Here is a 21,355-nt window from a genome sequence, read left to right as displayed (position 1 = left end):
AAATACTTTTCTATGCATTTTATTCAACAGTGTCCGACTCTCAGGTGGGAGAACGTCATTAAACACATCTGGTGTTCTCACCACTCAGCAGCCATCGCCTTCTGTTTATTTCTCCTCTGCCGCTGCATCTTATTATTGTGTTCATCTGTTGCTCTTTTGCATTTTAATACAAAGCAACACCGAGTTTAACCGTAACAGCCTCTGCATTACAGTTTCATTTATTCTCTGTGAATACGCTGCAGGTAAGTACAAATACACAACAGGTAGAAAACAGAGGAGGAGGAGAGAGGCTGCAGAGTTCTTCAGATCAAACAAACCCCCCCACCCACTGGTTAACAGATGGGGGGGCTCATCAGTGAAGTCACCTGCAGACTCGAAAGAATCCAACACAACCACCGACAACAGCCACGTACACTATACAGCACGGTGACTGTACAGGGAGGGGAAGCGGTTTCTATCTGTATCCGGTCTTTATTAAAGGTTCCGTACCACTCCAGGCGGTCGGCGTCACAGTTGCAGTAGTGTTGTGGGTCCACGCAGTCGCCCTGCAGGCCGCAGGCACACTGCTGGCTGCCCGGCTGAGCTCCGCCCCAGTACGCCTGGAGGCGCCCGGAGCCGGGACCGCCGAGCCACCAGCTGAACGGAGAGCCCTCTGAAACACACACAGGCAAAGACTCACTTCTCTGTACAAGTTTGACCTCTAATTGAATCCAAAGTCATGTTTGATAACAGAAGTTCTGTGAGCTCCTCTTTCGGGAATCGCCTTTCAGAAACTGTGTGTTATGAGTGTGGTTCTGAATCTCGACTGGATCGTTTAGTGTGTTCGTTCTCATGAGTAGAAGATTAGAAACTGTTCACATCTCATATTATATCTCTGGTTAATTTTAAAACCATCTAGAATGCAGCAGATATGACCGAAGCTTATTATAACACTCAGTTTGTTGCCAAGGAGCTACTATATATATATATATATATATTTATAATCATGTACTGTGTTCTGTCAAAAAGTATTTTAAATCAAAGTGACCGAAACCACATTTCTGGATTATTAAATGTCTTATTCATGCAGGAGAAATATTCCCAGTTTCTCTGCATCTTTCAACTCAAAGATTTTACCCTGGAAAGTGAAGCGAGGGGTCACTGCTGCATCTTTGTTACTTTGAGTTTGTGGAAACACAACTGCTTAACTGGAAAAAATATACCAGGTTGTAAAAAAAAAAAGATAAGCGGAGCAACAAAAACTTATGATGGATGCAGATCATGTTTTTAATGGTCCACTCTCCGTGAGACCACAGAACCACAGCCGCTTGCATCGGCTCATAATCGACTTTGATGCTCACAGAACACAAAGTGGTAAAAGTTGTGTCTCTGTGGTAAAACTTTATGCTGTGGCCCCCGAGGGGAACTGGGGCGGCAAGACAATATCTGAGTGCCAGGATGAATCCAGGCTCCCACCCCGAACGCTGAATATATTACTTTGGTTGGAGGGCGATGATAGTGTGTGTGTGTGTGAGTGTGTGTGAGTGTGTGTGTGTGTGTGTGTGTGTGTGTGTGTGTGTGTGTGTGTGTGTGTGTGTGTGTGTGTGTGTGTGTGTGGATGGAGAAAAGGTGATTGGAAAGGTCTTTGTTGACTCAGCGCTTCTTTATTTTTTCTCACAAAGCAGCAGAGAGTTTATAATGGAAATTCTATTACTCCACCCGTTCTACCTTTCCTGACACTTTCCCCCACTTTCATCCATCATTCTATGACCCCCCCCCCCCCATGTATATCTCTTATATACGCGAGTTAGAAACCTGTGCGTACGCTACATTCACCGCTAACCAGAGAGATTCAATGCGACTTGTGGATCTAAATGATTTCAACTCTTTTCCTAAAACACCCGGGATTCGATACAAAACACATGACTAAAGGAAGAAAACACAGATTTAACTCAACAGTCGTTCCAGAAAGAGGAGGAATTAAACAAATCCTCCACAATTGATTCGTCAAAATCAGTTGTGAGAGTTCGAGCCGCCGAGTGATTTGATTCTTTAATTAACTCTCAGTTCATCTAACAAGTCAATTAAGAGCAGGCGTGTGTTTTAGAGTATTTTCTTAATTAAGTGGAGACTCGAGGGGCTTTGAGGAACGGGGGTAGAAATGAAATGCTGCAGGTCTGTTTCTCTGAGATAAGATTATAAAAGATTAAAAGATTAATAGGGTTTAGATTAGATTAGATTAAAAAGTGAGATCTGCTTCTTGAAATGTTGAGTATAATTACAAACACAGACTCAAAGATAAAAAAAACAAGCGTTGACTCCATCAGGGGGAGGATTTAAATTCATCAGCTCTTCAGGGTGTTTTTTTTATTCTGTGCTTATTTTCACAGACACTGACAAAATGAATCAATAAAGAATAAATCAACTCGTTCTCTGTTCGTGATTATCTCGTCTGGCAGAGAACGAGCTCGAGCTCAGATGTGAAGTCAATCATCGGCCGACACATTTCACATTGAAGAAAGAGCTTAAAGGTGCAGGTTCGAATCCCTGGCTGGGAAGATGAGACCCCGGGAAAGTGTTGTTGCTGTTGTTGTTGTGCTGACTGAGACACAGACAAACACGTCCCTCACCTGGGGTGTTCAGGAGGCGGGACTTCCTGCAGCGGTAGGCCAGCTCCTGTTCGCAGTGCTGTGATTGGCTGATGACGGCCGACAGCTGCTCCTCGCGAGACGAGTAGTCGAAGTGAACTGAGAGCTGGTTCACGTCTGGAGAGGGTCGGACTCTGGTCAGCTCCGAGTTGTTGTGTTGGATCACCATCCACGTGATGTCCTCTGGGGAATAATAAATATATAGATATATAGATAAATAGATAAATAGACACGACTGATATGATTTATTAGCACATTTTATAAATATTGATCCAGTTGATTTTGAGCGTCTGGGCTCACAGATACTTGGGTGACGCCACAGGAGCAGAATGGAGAAAACAAATCACCACTCACAGGATGAAAGGAGAAGATCAACAGAAAGAGAGAGAGGACGTGTGTCATCATAATTCACATTTATATGATTATTCAAGTGACATGAAGAATTGAGACAGAGAAGGACGTGGGAAGACGGAGCCACTGAGGTGGAGAAGAACAGAAGAACAGAAAGAAAAAAACGGTGGGTGGAAGATGAGGTGGATCAGAGCGTCATCATTTAAAATTATGTAAATGTTCATCGTATGGAAGGTTGAGTGATGATGGGAGGATGAAGGAGAGAGAGAGAGAGAGAGAGAGAGAGAGAGTCACCTGTCATGTTGCAGTAGACCAGCTGTGATCTGATTGGTCCGCTGCCGTCCACGTCGATGTAGAAGTGTCCCGACGTGTTGCCGTTGTGTTTGTACGCCTCACACGACTGCTCGTACACGGCTGTGAGGAAAAGAAGGAGACGTGTCACAACTCCATCGACACATCGAGGGGACGAGCGCACTGTGGAGGATTATGGGAGTTTCTGTGTGTGTCACAACCGAATCACAACCACAGAGAAGCGTCGCACAAAGAACAGTCCAGCTGAGGGGGAGGACAACGAATGATGGGAATACAAAAACTCAGTAAACCATGATCTTCCCCTCCTCTTCATCGCTCTCTAACATAAACAGTTGTTAAAACGGAAGGGAATATGAATGGAACCATTGGCATGTACATGTGACCTGAACAAGTACACAACTCTCAGCGGACTCACAACGTCGAAACTAGGCAAACTCCTTGGTGGATGTAACATGGACCAAAACCAAAGAGTCTCAGTAGACGATTCATTATTTGATGAGATAAAAACAGGCGGAGATGTCATGATTGACAGCTGAGGCTGACTCCTGATTGGTCGAGGAAAACTCTGGTAGTGGGAGGAGGTGAAGATGTGTCCTCGATGTTATTTACAGTCTATGCTCTTGACAAATCTTCCTCCTCCTCCTCCTCCTCCTCATCACACACACACCAGGGCTTCATCTGCAGTCACATAAGTCAAATCCATATCTAAAGGTTCCCACTCTCCACCTGTTTATCTCCTGCTCTGATGGGAGCTGAGGTGACGTGTGCAGGTCTGAAGGTTTCAGCTGGAAGGGGACTATTCCCAGCTTCAGACTCATTAGCCTCCATCACATCACTCAGGTGTAACAAACAAACTGTAACCAGCTGCACCGGAGCGAGGAAGCATGAGCTGATATTAAGTACAGGTCTATTTAAAGGAAATTATTTAAGTCTGCCTCTTGTTCTGTATAGGTTTGGCTGCCTCGTGCCATCTCAAGAACATGGAAGAGATAATAAACATTATATTCTAATTCTCTATTGGAACCACGACACCACTATCAGGCTCTGGGGATGAAAACAGGAAACAAGAGCTAATGGCTGCAACTTTAACCTGTATTCATTTATATATTAGTGAATAGGCTCCATTAAAAGAACGCTGAATTGGCTGTTTGCAGTTTATTTATGGGCTGCTTTGGTAATGAAGGAATTTCTGGAGTTTTACTGAATGACTTTTTATGATTTCTAGTGAGTTTCTCATTGATCTAAACCACACGTACAACTTTCTTTCTTTGTTTAAAATGTCACAATGAGTAGAAAAGATTTAATCTGATCTCACGTTATCAGATGATTCAGCCTCTGGGTTTGAATCGTGCAGGATTTATACAGTGTCACGTATTCTGACTCGTGGACTCGCTCTTCATCTGTATCTCCATGCATTTCACTTCTCTCTCTCTCCGAGGTTTTTCCTGTGTTCGAGTCCCGTGGTCATGTGATCGAACGTCTGTCTGACTTACAGCTGTGGCAGGTCGCTCCGCTGTAGCCGCTGTCCGAGCAGTTACAGTGGAAGATGGTCCAGGACTGAGTGCAGCGGCCGCCATGTTCACAGCGACTGGGAGAACACCTGAGAGAGAGAGAGAGAGAGAGAGAAGGGGAGAGAAGGGGAGAGAGGGGGAGGGGGGGGTGTTATGGTGTTCATCTATTCGCTGTTGCATCAATGACACAGAGGAAACCTTTCACCTTTTAAACTCTCACAATCCTTGAAAGGGAGAAAAACTGCTTCATTAAACTAAACAGCCTCTTATGAAACACAGCTTTTAATTTCCACCCGACACTTTCATCTCGACTCGTCTGGTTTATTGTAATTTTCTGTGTTCAGGTCTCGACCTCAGCTTGTTAAAGACTCCGCTGCGCGATGTGTTAGACAGTTTACGAGACAGAATTACATCAGTCACGTCCTTGACACCACGTTGACTGGCTGGCTACCTGTCGGATCTTAAACTTTTACTAATTACTTTTAAATCCCTACATGGACTTGCTCTGACTTAAATCATAGGTTCACTTAAACTCCCTACGATCCTCACCGCTCTTCCCACAGGCTGCCTAACCACACAAACACACACACACACACACACACATACACACATACACACACACACATACACACACACACTGTTGACGTTGTATTGTCACCCCCTCAGACTGTTTGTTTTTCGTTTGTCAGCTGGATTAAGATTTACAACGAACATTATCTCAACCTCCTCCAAAGTGGAAGTGTTCGCTGTTGCCCTCTAGTGGACGCATTGCTCTAATAATAATCATGCCAGAGTGCATGACGCTTTTATTTTAGCATTGACGGTGACGTAAATTATCCTTATTGTAGAAAACGACTTAAAGGACGTCTTTCAATGTTGGATCCTGTCTTTTTACATTTAAAGAGCGATTTTTATTTTACATTTTCTCATTCGTCCAGTGAATAATTAATGAATCTTCATGAAGGAAAAATGGTTTGACTTTTAATCAACAGGGGAGATTATGATTTCATGTTTGTTGGCTGAGCTGAATGGCTCTTCTGAATTTCAAGGGGACTGTCGGTGCCAGTTATCTTGTGTATTACCTCAAAGCTTTGTGCAGCTTTGTTATATATTCACATTTTTGTAATATTGTTCATTTTATAATGTAAAAACCTTTGAGCCAAGGTGCTTAAAGGTTTAATGATCTCCACTAGGACTCAATATTCTGCTAAATACAAGATATATGTTATAACGTTGTGGTACGTTGATGGTTTGAGGAAAAAATACATTTTCTCTGCCTTCAAATGAAGGATTAAGAATACCTTTCTCCCTTCCACACAGAGAAGAAAAGAATAATTTCATTACTTCACAGATTCGTCTCTTTAGATTTTTCTTTCATTGCACATAAAAGGGGAAGTTCTCTTCTGAACACAGAGGATCCTCACTTCCATCCAGACCGTTTGAAGAAGTTCTTTAAATGAACCTGGCTCACAATGAATCTCTCCGTGTGCGTTGATGGTTAAATATCTCACTGCTGTGATCGTGGTGACATCAGGAGGCAGGAGGGAGGGGGGGGGTGGAGGGACTGTGAAAACACATGAGACATTATGTTGACCGTGAAAATGAAATCAGCAAACTGAGACGTGAGACATTGAGTTCTAATGTGTTTGTATAATGCACATGCACATGGGAGAAAAGTGGTTGCTGGGGTCGAGGGTATCAAGGGAACACGCCTGTGAAATGAAAAATTAATGGGGAATATGCATTCAAATTCAAATTCATCTATTTATCCGCCTCAGCGTGCTCACACGTCCTTCACGCCGCTGTCAGAGACACATGTACGACTGTGACTCCAATCCCCGACAGGTCCACGGCACGGCCACAGTGGGAGATTCATGGAAGCCAATAAAAAAAAGTGATTTCTTTTTCAATAAATACTGAGTGGTTTATCAGAGAGCAGGCATGTGCAGCAGGAGGAGGAGGACAATCTCCTCAGATTGGTGGCAGTCGGAGAATCAGGCAACAAACTGAGTTGTTAAATTAATTACCCCACAAACGAAAGCTCCAAAATGCCATAAACAATCCGATCGTATAAGATGAAGCTCTGCTCCAATGGGACCGGAGGCAACTATACATCTTTACTGTAATATACTGACAACTACACACACACACAATGTGTGCTCAGTCATTTAAACACATGTGACAGTGAGTGAGTGCATGTTTTTCCCCAAACTCAGGCAGCAACACTGAGCAGGAAACAGACGCCTGCACAGAATCTGCAGTCGTCATGTTATTGAGATAAAAGCCATGACTCAGCAGCTTGTCAGCCTGCGACAGTGTGAGTTCAACCTCGATATCTCTACTGGGCTTTAATCTAAGAGTGAGAGGGAGCCGAGCACATAAAGCACCGAACCTCCACTTCACATTCACACCAACACACTCCTCCACACATCTGTTGTCTTCTGTATTTAGTGTTTGTGTGAGTCAGCTTTAGACACACAATCAAACTCTGTGTCAGTGGTTTTATTTATTACATGTTTAATGTCTGTCTCTCTGTCTTCACAGTGGATTGATGAATTATAAAAGAAGGAGCCATCTTCAGCACCAGGATGGCCGAGAGGTTAAGGCGTTGGACTTAAGATCCAATGGATGTTGGTCCGCGTGGGTTCGACCCCCACTCCTGGTATTGTGTTTATACTTAATGGTTAAATTCATGTAGAGGACACTTATAACATCAACTTCTCAATCTTCAGCCCTTCTGGATTAAAAGGACTTTCCAGAGTTTCTACTCGTTGGAAAGTTTCCACTTTGGCTTTGAGGGAAATGTCACCGTCATAGGTTCAGGATTTCTTTCAGCACCTTGTTTTATCATCACTACAATGTGAAATTAAACAACTCTCTAATATTTCCAACCAGGATGGCCGAGAGGTTAAGGCGTTGGACTTAAGATCCAATGGGCGAATGCCCTCGTGGGTTCAATCCCCACTCCTGGTATTTAGTTTACTTCACAATCTTGTAGAGCTAAGATAATTGTTTCGGAGAACAACAACAGGGTCTCACCAACAGCTTCAGTCAACCAAGGAGCAAGTAAAGAAAGAACCATGGTGGCCGATTGGTTTGGGCCGTATGGTGGTGTACATGCCATCCTTCTACATCGTCTGTACTGAGACCAACATTAATAGAGATGACTACATAAAATCACCAGGATGGCCGAGTGGTTAAGGTCAAGATGCAATGGATTCAAATCCTTGTGGGTTCAAATCCAACACCTGGTAACCAGTACACGATCTGAAGGTCATCAGGTCACAAGCAGCATTAAAAAAAAAACCTCTGTTCTATGAGTTGGATCCACGTGAAAATCCAAAACCTAAAATCCATATTTATTGGATATTGATCCAACCGATTTAATATAATCCTCATAACACCTCTAAATCGTTGTGTCTGTAAAATGATGCCAAAATTTCGTCCAACCAATCCATCCTGTTATTCAAAGAAATTTCAGATTGTACCTGGAAGGCTTTGAGTTCGGTTGTGGTGCGATGACACATCTCCCCCCCGCTACCTCCCTTTGGTGCCTGTGACAGCTTTGCTGTTTGACAAACTGTGTTCGTTTCAGCACTACAAGAACAAATAATAAGGGCTCAGATGTTTCTGTCTGTCAATGCAGAGGTAACATCGTGTTCTGGAAATGGCTCGAGTCGACTTTCTGTCCAAAGTGCTTCCACTCTGACTGCAGACTGAAGTTCGGTCTCCATGCTTTTGGCCTGCACACCCACACAGATGTAGACGCCTACTCAAAGGAAAGAGAAGCATACGGAAGCCAAGATCATAACTCCATCCTCCTTTAAACGTTATATCCCATGATCCCTAAATCTAATCACAGCCCAGGGAAAGCTGGGATGTCTTTCTCACTCTGCTCCCGTGAGTCGTCAGATCTGTGCAGGAGCTGAATTCTGCTGAATAATAATCTGATAAAAGTTGAACAAGGAAGATATTTAATTAAACTCACTGAGGCAAATTCTGCCTCCTGGTGAGACTGTGTGGCAGCTGTGTTCATGTGTGTGTGTAGAAGTGTGTGACTGCTGCTTGTTGCCGATAGGAGACTTCATAATTGTTGTAAATGTTCCTGTTTTGTAATATTACAACCTTTTCACCAGGATGGGCCGATCTTGTGCAGAACATTTGTCTCTAAAAGCTTCAGTCAACCCTGGTTAGTAACGAACAGGAGTTAAATAACCCAACAAGACTTCCTGACACCAGCACAACAGGAACTTGTCACATGTCCTTCAACCCAACTCCACCTAATTAATTTTATAGCAGCTTAACAAGAAGACACTCATGCACGTGTGAATGACAACAAGCACACTAATAAATTATGATATGTTGATAGTATGAAATCACCACGATGGCCGAGTGGTTAAGGCGTTGCACTCAAGTTGCAAAGGACGCATGTCCTCGTGGGTTCAAATCCCACTCCTGGTATTCACACAATAACCTTAAAAGTCAATGAGCTGATGAGCTCTTGTCCAATAGGTTACAGAAAAGAATCTAGAAAGGGGACCAGCAAATGGTTCCATCAAGGCACTTACCCAACTTCACCATGTCAAAGAAAGTGAGTTCACCGAGTTCTTCCTCTGATCATCCACAACAGGTCCTGACTAGTTTTTGTGTAAAACAAACGCTTTGTACAGCAACTACTTTGGACGGTAGTTTCATGTCTGTCCATCTCTTTGTCTAAAGGTCTTCACTGTGGATTGATCAATTGTAGAGCAAGAAGTCACATCCAGCACCAGGATGGCCGAGAGGTTAAGGCGTTGGACTTAAGATCCAATGGACGAATGTCCTCGTGGGTTCGAACCCCACTCCTGGTATTTTGTTCACTTCACAATCTAGCAGAGATAAGATAATTGTGTCCTTGAACAACAACAGTGTCTCACCAACAACTTCAGTCAACCAAGGAGCAGGTAAAGTAAGAACCATGTTGGCAGGTTAGGTAAGAACCAAGAAGCAAGGGTCATGAGTCAAGGCCCTCATGTTCAATATGCCAACATGACAAGTCCTCCAACCATCCTTCTACATCTTCTATACTGAGAGCAATATCAAGATGAGATATGATGACTCTATGAAATCACCAGGATGGCCGAGTGGTTAAGGAGTTGCACTCAAGATGCAATGGATTCAAATCCCACTCCTGGTAACCAGTTAATGCACATGAAGGTCATCAGGTCACAAAAAGCATTGGAAAAACTCTGTTATAAAAGTTGGATTCACATGAAAATTCAAAACCTATATGGCAAGTTTCATAGATCCAATGGGCAAATGTCCGCGTGGTTTCGACCCCCACTCCTGGTATTGATAACCTTAGTATTTTATGGTTGCACTCATGTAGATGAAACTTATATCAACAACAACTTCTCAATCCTCATCCCTTCTGGAATGGAAGGAAGTTCTGCTTCGTGGGATAGTTTCAACTTTGGCTTTGAGGGAAATATCAGTGTCATGGCTTCACCAAAGCTCAAGATTTCTTTCAGCACATTGTTTTATCGTCAGTAACTTCTGGAATTAAACAAATGTATGAGATTTCCAACCAGGATGGCCGAGTGGTTAAGGCGTTGGACTTAAGATCCAATGGACGAATGTCCTCGTGGGTTCGACCCCCACTCCTGGTATTATGTTTTGTCTTTAATGGTTAAATTCATGTAGATGAAACTTTTAACAACAACTTCTCAATCTTCAGCCCTACTGGAATAAAAGGTCTCTGCAAAGACTTTACAGTTTTTCTGTCTGGTATTTCTACTCGTGGGATAGTTAACACTTTGGATTTGAGGGAAATATTATTGTCTCTGCAAGCCAAGCATGACTTCACCAAAGTTCAGGATTTCTTTAAGCACATTGTTTTATGCTTACCACCATCTGAAATTAAACAACCATGTGATATTTTCAACCAGAATGGCTGAGAGGTTAAGGCGTTGGACTTAAGATCCAATGGACGAATGTCCTCGTGGGTTCGAACCCCACTTCTGGTATTTTGTTCACTACACAATCTTGCAGAGATAAGATAATTGTGTCCATGAACAATTATCTTATCACCAGGGGCCGGTATTTCAAAATGATCCGACAGGATTAATCCACCTGGATTGGATTAAATCCTGATCAGATCCTAAAAACGGGTATTTCAAAGCAAATCTGATCCTGAAGATTCAGATTCAGATTTGGCAATCCAATCCTGCCTTTGATCCGGATTAAAAGCTGCTGTTGAGTATTTCAAAACTTAAGTGGGAAATCTGGATCAGTTTGATCCTAAAAATCAGGATCACCCTGATCCCACCTCAGAGGTGGATTTGAGGGAGATTACATGTTAAGATTTGAACAGTTGAAGTGTAACTGCTCCCAAAGTTCTTTGTTTAATACAACTAAGCTTCACTGCTGTTTGATCAATGTTTATTTCCTTTTCACGTTCCTTTTTTTTTTCTGCAAACATGCACGCTGTTCACTGCAATGCTTTAACAAATCGGTGTCAGAAGTGCAACACAGAATAAACATTACACGACTGCGTGTACCCTTAATTAATTAATTAATTAATTAACTCTGCTTAATTAGAGATCGCCAAGCTCTTCTTTCAACTTTGTGCTGATTTACATAATTGGTTAACTCAATATAATGATTGCCTTCCATCTAGTCTGAGGACGCATCAACACTGACTAAGATTATACTTTAATTCAGAGACAATAGTTGAGCGAGCTTCTCCTTTTTCTGTAAAATGTTGGCTCCATTTCCTGTTTCCTGTCTGTGATCCAGGGGGCGGGACGGATTTGGACATCCCAATCTGCCGGTATCAGGATCACTCTGATCCAATCCAGCAAAGTTTTGAAATACCGGGATAGATCAGGTTGATCCGTGGCTGAGGACAGGGGGATTTGGTTATTGATCATTCTGATCTGGATTACAAATTTTGAAATACCGGCCCCGGGTGATAAGATGATGATAAGATAATTGTTAAAGGACACAATTATCTTATCACCAGGCAACTACAGGTTCTCACCAACAACTTCAGTCATCAAAGGAGCAGGTAAAGTAAGAACCATGTTGGCAGGTTAGGTAAGAACCAAGAAGCAAGGTTCATGAGTCCAGGCCCTCATGTTGAATATGCCAACATGACAAGTCCTCCAACCATCCTTCTACATCTTCTATACTGAGCACAATATCAAGATGAGATATGATGAAATCATCAGGATGGCCGAGTGGTTAAGGCGTTGCACTCAAGATGCAATGGATTCAAATCCTCGTGGGTTCAAATCCCACTCCTGGTAACCAGTTAACAAACCATGCCCCTTTGGTATAAGCACCAACGGAAGGTCATCAGGTCACAAAAAGCATAAGAAAACCTCTGTTATAAAATGGGATTCACATGAAAATTCAAAACTTAAAGGGCCTAACAAAACGCCTAAAAACCTAAAAGTTTCATAGATCCAAAGGACAAATGTCTGTGTTCGGGCCCCACTCCTGGTATTCAGTTTAATTTACAGACCTCGTGTTTGATCCACTACACTCAGCAGGATGCATGTTCTCATCTTCTGACCTTGGGAGGTCAGATGTTTAACCTTTTACCAGACCTTTAATTAAAATGATTAGCAGAGGAATTTGACTAGAGATCTCATCAGCGGAGAGCGAGTTTGGTTTAATAGTTTCTGTGATTCCGACCTGTCGATGATGCCGCACATGTCGATCTGCAAGTTGCTGTAGTTTCCCAGCAGTCTTTGCTGCACCAGGATCAGGTCCACTGGCTGCTGGTCCACAGAGAGGAGGCGCATGCAGCCCTGGAAAATGTCGAAGGGGTTTGTACACTCCTGACTGTCATCGTCAGCGGGACAACCTGGACGAGGGAGAGTGAAGAGCAGAAGGACAGAAGGACAACAGTGAGGATCCAATCAATGAGAAGCCAATACCAATGTCTTCAAAGGAAAATCAAATAATAAGAAGCGTTTGTAGATATGGGACATTTTGGCTTGATTTCTGGACAGAGGACGGAAGTGGAGATGCGTCGTCCATCTTTATTCAGAGTCTATGATAAATAAAAGAGCAGAAAATGTAGTAAATGTGTTTCACCGCCCAGAGAGCTGAGCTGTGGTAGATTGTGGTTTTTCAAGTCTCTGGAATCATGAAAATGTGGGTCAGACCTTGATCAAATTCCTTTGTAGTGGATTTAATGGTGTAGAAGAGACAGTGAGGGTGCGTTTGTGTAACGTGTAAATGTGAACGTGCAGAATGATACAGAGCCTCCAGCAATATAACAGAACAGACCGGGATTGAAAAACTGATGAGTGGAGAGAAAAAAAAAATAGAGGAGAGTCAAGGAGAAGAAGCAGCGAGGAAGTCAGTCGAGAATGAAATAAAGAGAAACAGGGGGAGAGATGAGAGAGAGGAAAAGACACAGGAAGAGAAAGAGGAGAGAGATGAGAGGTGGAGAGGAGAGTGATAAACTTTCATTATAAAACAGAAACAAGTTGATTGGGCCCAGTGCACACACAGTTGCAGAAGAGAGTTCTGTTGACAACAACTGGAAACAGCTGGAAACAACTACAAGACAACAGTACTTATTTAAACCAGTCAGTTTGTTTGACTGGTGAATTCTACGACAAAGACACTGTTTTACTATTATTATTCCACAACGACCAAAGAAACTAAATATAACTCAAACTTGAGGCATCATTTAATGAAACTGTTTGGACCCTGACCCTGACAGAGAATTAAGTAGGATAAAGTGTTTAATTTATTAATGAGGGTCGTTAAATTCCTCATTCAGTTTAATATTCCTGAAATCTGAATAAAGAAACTGAAACATCATAACATTCTGAAGCTTAACAATCACTGCTGCTGCCAAATGAGCCTGAACCTCAATTAGGTGAGTCAACACTACATCAGAGCTCTAATTTATCTTATTAATTTAATTCTGTCCTGTTGTTATTTCAGTAGAAATACATCTTTCGTCCTGTCTTCATTATAATAACTGATGATACGTTTGTTGAAGCTCTTACCACCAAAGAAGAGTTGATGTCTAACGCTGACAGGAAACGAGGGGCTGGCGTGAGCGACTCCTCCTTCTCCTTCATCCACAGAGACGCTCAGACGTCCTCGTTCGGAGGTGAAATCCACTGAGTGCCACTGACCGTCGTTCAGAGCCGAACCTGAGGAACGTTCAATAATATTACAAAACATTACTGATGTACTTGTTGTAGTGTTTTCTTTAAAACACAAAGAAATGCTTTTAACAGCACCAGGATGGCCGAGAGGTTAAGGCGTTGGACTTAAGATCCAATGGGTGAATGCCCGCGTGGGTTCGACCCCCACTCCTGGTATTGTGTTATACATTTAAAGGTTACACTCATGTAGAAGTTATTTATATCAACAACTTCTCAATCCTCAGCCCTTCTGAAATGAAAGGACTCTGCAAGCACGTTGCAGTTTTTCTAAATTATTGATGAAGTATTTTGAAGATATATTGATGATGAAAACACTATTAGATGCAGATTACAGTTGGTGGAATTATACTGTTCTGTGTTAGAACAAATTCAAGCAAGCAACTTTTTAGTCAACAAAACACATCTTCTCATCTATGGATGATCAGGACAAAACTAGTTTGGGTAAATAGGGCGGTTCTTTATTTGGGGGCCTGGGTTGTAGTAAGATGTTTGGTTTTAAATGTTAGTATTTATTTCTTAGACATTGAGATGAGTTTCAGTTTGTTAGTCTGACCTGCACTGAGCTCCAGCGGCGCCCTGCCAGCCTTCTGGATCTGCAGCCACAGTCGGGCCTCGCTCAGGTGCAGCCAGGCCACTCCTCCTTCGTCAGGGAGGTCAAAGGTGAGCAGAAGCCCCGCCTTGTTCCACGTCCTGAACTGGAACCTCACGGACACGCCCCCTGAAGAGGACGCCATCGCCCCTGGCACCTGGAGGAAGCTCTGGGGGCCGGGAAAAGTCACGGCGACGGAAACTGGCTCAGCACAAGAAAAGGTCACATTGCCCTGAGATGGAGAGAGAGGAGATAGAGAGGAGTGAGAGGAGTGAGAGGACGGGCAACAGGAAAAATTATTACTAGAGCGTTAAAGCTACATAAAACATGAATATTAATCAGTTGCAGAGGGTGTGTGGATGCGACCTCGTGTCACCGTGATCTCATCAGCGAGTCTCCTTGAGAATAAAAGCCATGAATTCAAAACCGAGAAGCCCAATGTCACCCGGCTCCGAGCCGTGGAGGGGAGGATATTTATGTGACCAGGACTATATAGACGTTTCCGTTGCGGTCCATTGTTTTGAGTGGTGGTAATGACACCAGGTCCATTGCTGAAGCTGCAGCAGTAATATATTACAGTGCCGGGCTCTCTGCTGGGAATATCTGCCTGCTATCTTTATAATGCTCCTGAAACACAGATGACATCTAAAAGCCCTTTGTGGAGCTGTTAAAGTGATATATGAAAGTACATGGTGGAGGATGCAGCCGCACTGCAAAGTATAAAGTAAAAAGTGAGCTATAACCCCCCCCCCCCCCCAAAAAAAAAACAACCACTCATTCACACACACACAAAAGTCTCCACATGTACACAGACCACCAGTTTCTACTTCTTTTAGATGTCAGGCCTGTATGAATGCTCTCTCTTACAAAGGACTATACGGGTGTTAATCCTCTAAAACCCTAGAGCGCTGGTAAAACAGTTTCTATCAGACCTGCAGACGAGCATGTGACTCCTGGAACATCTCAGCTCTCTGGTTCTTAACTGTGAGGACTGGTCATGTGTTAGAAACGGTCCAGAGCTGCTGTGCAACTTCTCTAAAGGTCCTAATGACTTGTAAAAAGGAAGTGTTAATGAAACTCTAATGATCTTCTTCTCTCCTCTGTGCTCTCATCTGACACCGAACTCGTTAAGAGCTGATTAGCTTCATTAACCTTGTTAGCAGCTTGTTAGCAGATGACCACACTCGTTTCCCCAGCTGCATATTAGATGGTGACTTGTTACTTATGCATTTGAGGTATTGGTCCGCACAGGAGAAGCTTTTCACTTGTTTGCGAGGTCTTGACTTAATGACTAATTCGAGGCAAAGGGCTTTGAGCTTTTAAAGGAGTCCATCGCCTTTTGAGTGTAACGCCTTAACCACTCGGCCATCCTGGTGACATCAATACCAACTACATCATAAAGAAAACAGTCGGCCATACTGAGGGGGATGGTATTTATGAGGGTGTGAAATCTGGTGCCGATCCACATAAAGTTCCAGACCTAATGAATTTAAAAGTGGTTTCAAAAGGGCAGAGGTGGCCGAGGTCTGAGCTCTACTGAGTTGAGTTCTAGTTACACATGGTTCAGAGATGCTCTGCACGGAGCTCATTAATGTACAAACATCTAATAACAATCTGCTTCTCTCCTCTGTCCTCTCGTCTCATTAAGATCTGATTAGCTTATTAAAGCTGGTCTTTAGCAGAACCTTTCCTAGGGATGAACCTGCAGGTTGATGTAGACAACATCATATTTGATGTAGTTATTACTTATACATGTGACAAATTGGTCAGTACAGTGACTTCATTGACCTTTTAAAGGAGAATACCAGGAGTGGGATTTGAACCCACGAGGACTTGAGTCCATTGCATCTTGAGTGCAACGCCTTAACCACTCGGCCATCCTGGTGATATTAATAAATATTACATCTTAAACAAAACAATCAGATATGGATGGGTATTGGTGCAGATCCAGATAAAGTTCCAGACCTAGTGAATTTAGTGGTTTTAAAAGACAGTTGACGGAGGTCTGAGCTCCACTGAGGGACATTCTAGTTACACATGGTTCAGAGCTGCTCTGCACGGAGCTCGTTAATGAAGAAACATCTAATAACGATATTTTTCTCTCCTCTATCCTCACAATATCTGTCTAATCTAATCACAATATTTTGTCCTCTTTAAGATCTGATTAGCTTCAATAACCATGTTAGCAGCTCGTTAGCAGCAGACCACACAGGATTTACCAGCGGTGAACATGTTGATACAGACAGAACCATACGCTCTTAGATGGGGACATGTCGTTACTTATGGAGCTTCAGTTTCCACTGGAGGAGCTTCAGTGATTGTGTGTCATGGTGTTTGTTAGAACGTCTTGTAATAAGAAACACAACAAACAGAATGTGTTATGAGGCTGCAGTCTCTACTGGAGGTGGCATAGCTCCAGCTGCTGATGCTTGATTCTCTCTCAGACATAAAAGCTCAGTCCAGAGAGTCTGAGGAGCCGAACATCAAAGCTTTTTGCTTTTCCCCAAATGATTCACACGATTTGTCATCATCATCATGCTGCAGAAGTTCAAAACAACTTTCTGTACAACACAAAGAAACTTATGTAAGCAGAGTATTTCTTCTTTGTTGCAACTCTTTTAAGATAATCACTTATTTCTTCAGTGCATGTTTCTACAGGCTCCAATCGCAAAGAGCAAAGAGGAAACAAAGTTCATTCAAGAGACGTTAACAAGCTTCACTGCAAGAAAAGTTTGAATTAACGTACTATATAAAATGCATAATACTAGAATGCATCACTACACCAAGGTCCAACGTTACAGAGCTGCAAAATCCAAACAATCATGAAATCATATCTCATATCGCCTGTTGCCTAGCTGTTCTTGTCCATTACAGTAGCTGTGTGTTCACGGCTGAATGAACTCACCATGAAGGTCACCTGCTGGTCGTTGTGTTTCGCACGCTCTATCAGGTTCATGCTGTTGTAGAGCAGGTTCTCCAGGCAGCCCTGGAAGCTCCTCTTGGAGACGAGTGGTTTCTGAGAGTCGAGGCTCAGCGCCGCTCCGAAGCTCAGCTGCTCGGAGACAAAAAGATAAGAATGAAATATGTCTGCAGTGTAAACATCTACAGCCTGTTTCCATAGGTGTGTTCCATCCCACCTGCTCCATGTTCCAGTGGCTGAACTCTGCAGGGATCTGAACCCTCTCGCTGTGTTTGTCCACAGTGAGGTTGAGGTGAGCACTTTGCCTTTCCACCGCCACATGATGCCAGTGCTGGTCGTCCAACAGGCTGCCGAGGGAGGCAAGAGGCCGGGGCTCGGGAGAGGAAGTCCCACCTGGAGGGGGGGATGAATAAAGAGAAAGAGCAGACGTCAGTGCATGCCAATCAAAGAGGATGGATGGACGGAAGAAGAAGAAGAAGAGGAGGCAGTTTATTGAAAACTAATCACACAGTGAGAAATGGAAATTACAGAGACAGACTCAGACGGTTTTAATCAACACATCAGCGACGTTTAATTTGCAAAGTCTGAACTCGACGTGATTGAAATGAGACCGAAGCTCATTGGGAAACTGGACGGAACAAAACTATTTAACTTTTTATCTATTATTTTTCAGTCTGTTATTCTGCTTATTTTGAAATGCAGGTTTCTCATTATTATGTATAACAGCAGGTAAAGCTTGTGAAGATGATTCCTCAGTAACACGTTGAGATTATTTTTTCAAATTTGGTAAATACGTTCACTTGGACTCGAGAATGAAATGACAAGAATCTGGTGTTTAAAGCTAAAAGTGTGTGTAAATGACATTACATTACATTTGGCCTTGTGAACACAACAAATCTGAATTTTAAAACATAAAACCTACCTTCTCCATGTGATTCATATCATTTCATTCTTAACTTGAGGTGTACATGGAGATTTTAGTTGGTTCTATACTTTGTTTGGTTGTTTTCCACTTTTCCTTTCTGGTGTTATGGGATCAGACAGTTTGTTGTGTTGTCTCCTCGTTGTGTGACCTGCGCCTCTGCCTCCTCCTCACAGAGCGACCCGGTGTCGAGGGAGCGACAGCAGAGTAACAGCAGCGACGCGCACCAGCCTCCATGCTGTGTCTGAATATCTCACTTTCTCTCCGGCTCCCACAGAGAGGAGCACAGCCAGGTCACGCTCGCTCGTCTCATTAGGAGTATCTGCATAAGCTGAAGACAAATATGTGACGAAGCCTAAACTGAAGAAGTGCAGAAACAACACAGCGAGACGTTGTTAATGATAGATGAGCGCCGGTCGGGTCCAAATATGTGGATCTATTCCCCCAAAGTACTCGGGAGAGAAACTTTGTGTTTGTGCTGAGAGAGAGGGAAGAGGAGAACGAGCTGAGAACAGTCATTAAAAATGTATCAGATGTTCTTCAGGGAGAAACTATGTGAGCTCCAGAGAGACAGACGGAGACAGCCAAGGAAGATGATGGACAAATTCATCTTTGATACGTCCGCCAAGTTTGTGAGAGGATGTTCAGTGTGTTCACAGATGATTTCCTCCTCACACACACAGAGAGAGAGAGAGAGAGAGAGAGAGAGAGAGTTAAGAAGTGGACCTCAGGAAACACGTTGATTATGAAGAGGGATTTGATCACAGACTGGACGAATGGAAGGAGACGGCGGAATCCATACGAGAGACGTAAAAACACAAAGCATCACTTTGCTGACATTAATTAATGGAGGGGGGTTCGTGTTGGAGGAGGAGGAGGAGGAGAGGACTCTGTGAGTGAGCGTCACGCTGGATGGAGGATTTCATTACTGCTTGACTGGAAAGAGAAAGTTGGAATCGATACGAGCGGTTCCAAGGGTAAACAAATAGAACATATCTTTATTGATATTAATATATAGAACCATCACTGTTTTTCTGTGTGTGATGGTTTCCTCTCTTCTTGGCAGTGAAGTCGTTTTTCAGATCTATCTCCACCACACGTGTCCAGAGTCATTTAATAAACACACTTTGAAGGAATTTAACAAAAGGTTGCAGTTTGAAATTAAATTCTCTCTTTTCTTCACTTCACTGTTTATCCATGAATATATTTCTGACACATTTCTGAGCTTCATAACTTTTGTTTGTGTTTAACTGTCTCAGCACGGCTCAGACTTTGTCGAGACGTCTCTTGATATTTCGTTATTCTGACAAACACATAGAAACAGGATTGTTATGATTAAGATTTTTAATTTAGTAAAATAAAATCACCTCTTTAGACTTTCCTGTCATCGGTGCCTCTGTTACCATTTCATGTGAAATACTTGTGTTTTTCTGAAGCGTGTGTTTCATTCTGCTCACGTCCTCGACGCAGCATCACCTCATCATATCTCGTCTGCCGCTCTATTATGTCTGCTCTGAATCGGATGATGGAGAGAGACGCTCACAGGTCTAATCAGAAACAGTTTGAGCGAGTCGCTCTCCTGAAGCTCTGTGTCCGTCACAGAGCGTCTCGGCACCGAGCAGGAGCTCTGGAATGAATCCAAACCTCGGTCCCAGAGTGAGGAGCTTGTTTGAAGTTCTGCTGCCTCACAAGTTTCCTTTAGTGTTTTCACATCAATCGCTTTCTACCACACTAGCTGGTGTTACACTGAGTTCAGGCACAAACTGATTACATTACCAGCCTCACTGTCTATTTAGATTTCTTAAAAGACTTAAGTCCATTTTTGTCTATCAGCGGCGGGGGGACATATTCTGCTAATTAAAAAATGCTCATTTATAATTTGAATAATAGTAGTTATCTACAGTGGCTAAGATTAGTGTGTCTGCTCCATGCAGAGAGGACGGGGACTGACCAAAACGTTTCCATGTCTATTTTACACTGATGCATCAAACTGAAGAAACAAGATGAAATAAAGAAACCAGAGTTCTCTTTGCAGACTCGTGTCAGACACACAGTCCAAGGAGTATTCAAACCAAAACAAAGACATGTAGAATCATTATGTAATGGAGGCTTCCCACTACAGGGAGACAATGATGGAATTATGTTAACGAGTTTTAACGGAGACACATAAAAGAGAAACCTTTCTTCAAACATGGCCTCGTCATCAAATCTATTCAGCAGAGTCACAGCTTGTGTCTCATTGAGCCGCAGTCTGAAGTCACAGAGGATGTAATTACCTAGAAGTGATCTGACTGTCTGCAGCAGAACTACTCAGCGCATTTCTATGACACGTTGTGGAAGGATGGAGCCTGACCCAAAGAAGAACCCCTTCAATTTCAAAGTGGATCCATGTAAACAGGGGGATCCCCCATTTGTTTTCATGAGTTAGGGTGTTAGTTTTAACTCTATGTGCCTAGTTCCATATTCAATCCTTTAAAATCTTCTCCTGTCTCTGTCTCTGTCCAATCAAATCTCAAATCACATGATAACGTGTGAGATGTTTGACCAAATTCAACTTTACATAGAAAAATTGAGTTTAGCCTCATTTAGATACTAGTGACGTAACGTCTAATTTCTAGTGATTCAGTGTTTACTTTCCAGACAGTGTTGCAGCTCTGTTGCTCAGAGTTGCCTCATATTGAGAATGAGAACTGCCCTGGGAAGGAGCGGGGGGGGGGGGGGGGGGGGGGCTAGACCTGGATCCGATGGTGTTAGCAGAGCAGAGTCGACCATGTGAGAGCTCAGGGTCGACCCACACAGCAGACAACCTCGATTACACAATCTGTGACCTACAAAACGACACACAGGAAGAGACCGAGCAAATCAAGTCCAACATAATGTATATTTCTATTAAAAGGGTCTGTGTGTCAGGGACAGAGAGATTGTTACGAGAGGAGACAGAAAT

General features: G+C 43.0%; 1 protein-coding gene and 9 non-coding genes across 10 annotated transcripts in view; 8 read left to right on the top strand and 2 right to left on the bottom strand.

Annotated features, from left to right (window-relative positions):
- The window catches only part of LOC133968964 (contactin-associated protein-like 4), a gene marked incomplete in the record, with an annotated part of 68,633 nt that overhangs the window by 16,307 nt on the left and 30,971 nt on the right, over positions 1-21,355 (bottom strand). The window contains 9 exon segments of the mRNA XM_062405239.1: positions 490-652; positions 2,610-2,810; positions 3,273-3,392; positions 4,784-4,890; positions 12,482-12,653; positions 13,816-13,965; positions 14,534-14,801; positions 17,475-17,621; positions 17,707-17,882. Coding sequence (XP_062261223.1) covers positions 490-652; positions 2,610-2,810; positions 3,273-3,392; positions 4,784-4,890; positions 12,482-12,653; positions 13,816-13,965; positions 14,534-14,801; positions 17,475-17,621; positions 17,707-17,882 — 1,504 coding nt within the window.
- On the top strand, positions 7,384-7,466 carry trnal-uaa (transfer RNA leucine (anticodon UAA)). Its single transcript has one exon. It is a non-coding gene; the product is annotated as a tRNA-Leu (tRNA).
- Positions 7,692-7,774, top strand: trnal-uaa (transfer RNA leucine (anticodon UAA)). The gene has a single exon. It is a non-coding gene; the product is annotated as a tRNA-Leu (tRNA).
- Positions 9,180-9,262, top strand: trnal-caa (transfer RNA leucine (anticodon CAA)). The gene has a single exon. It is a non-coding gene; the product is annotated as a tRNA-Leu (tRNA).
- trnal-uaa (transfer RNA leucine (anticodon UAA)) lies at positions 9,569-9,651 on the top strand. Its single transcript has one exon. It is a non-coding gene; the product is annotated as a tRNA-Leu (tRNA).
- trnal-uaa (transfer RNA leucine (anticodon UAA)) lies at positions 10,367-10,449 on the top strand. Its single transcript has one exon. It is a non-coding gene; the product is annotated as a tRNA-Leu (tRNA).
- trnal-uaa (transfer RNA leucine (anticodon UAA)) lies at positions 10,724-10,806 on the top strand. The gene has a single exon. It is a non-coding gene; the product is annotated as a tRNA-Leu (tRNA).
- trnal-caa (transfer RNA leucine (anticodon CAA)) lies at positions 12,008-12,090 on the top strand. Its single transcript has one exon. It is a non-coding gene; the product is annotated as a tRNA-Leu (tRNA).
- Positions 14,054-14,136, top strand: trnal-uaa (transfer RNA leucine (anticodon UAA)). Its single transcript has one exon. It is a non-coding gene; the product is annotated as a tRNA-Leu (tRNA).
- trnal-caa (transfer RNA leucine (anticodon CAA)) lies at positions 16,372-16,454 on the bottom strand. The gene has a single exon. It is a non-coding gene; the product is annotated as a tRNA-Leu (tRNA).

This window comes from Platichthys flesus, chromosome 14 (genome assembly GCF_949316205.1).
Source record: "Platichthys flesus chromosome 14, fPlaFle2.1, whole genome shotgun sequence".
Classification (NCBI taxonomy): domain Eukaryota; kingdom Metazoa; phylum Chordata; class Actinopteri; order Pleuronectiformes; family Pleuronectidae; genus Platichthys; species Platichthys flesus.
Note: the sequence above shows the minus strand (reverse complement) of the source record. Positions and strands in the feature narration are given on the sequence as shown.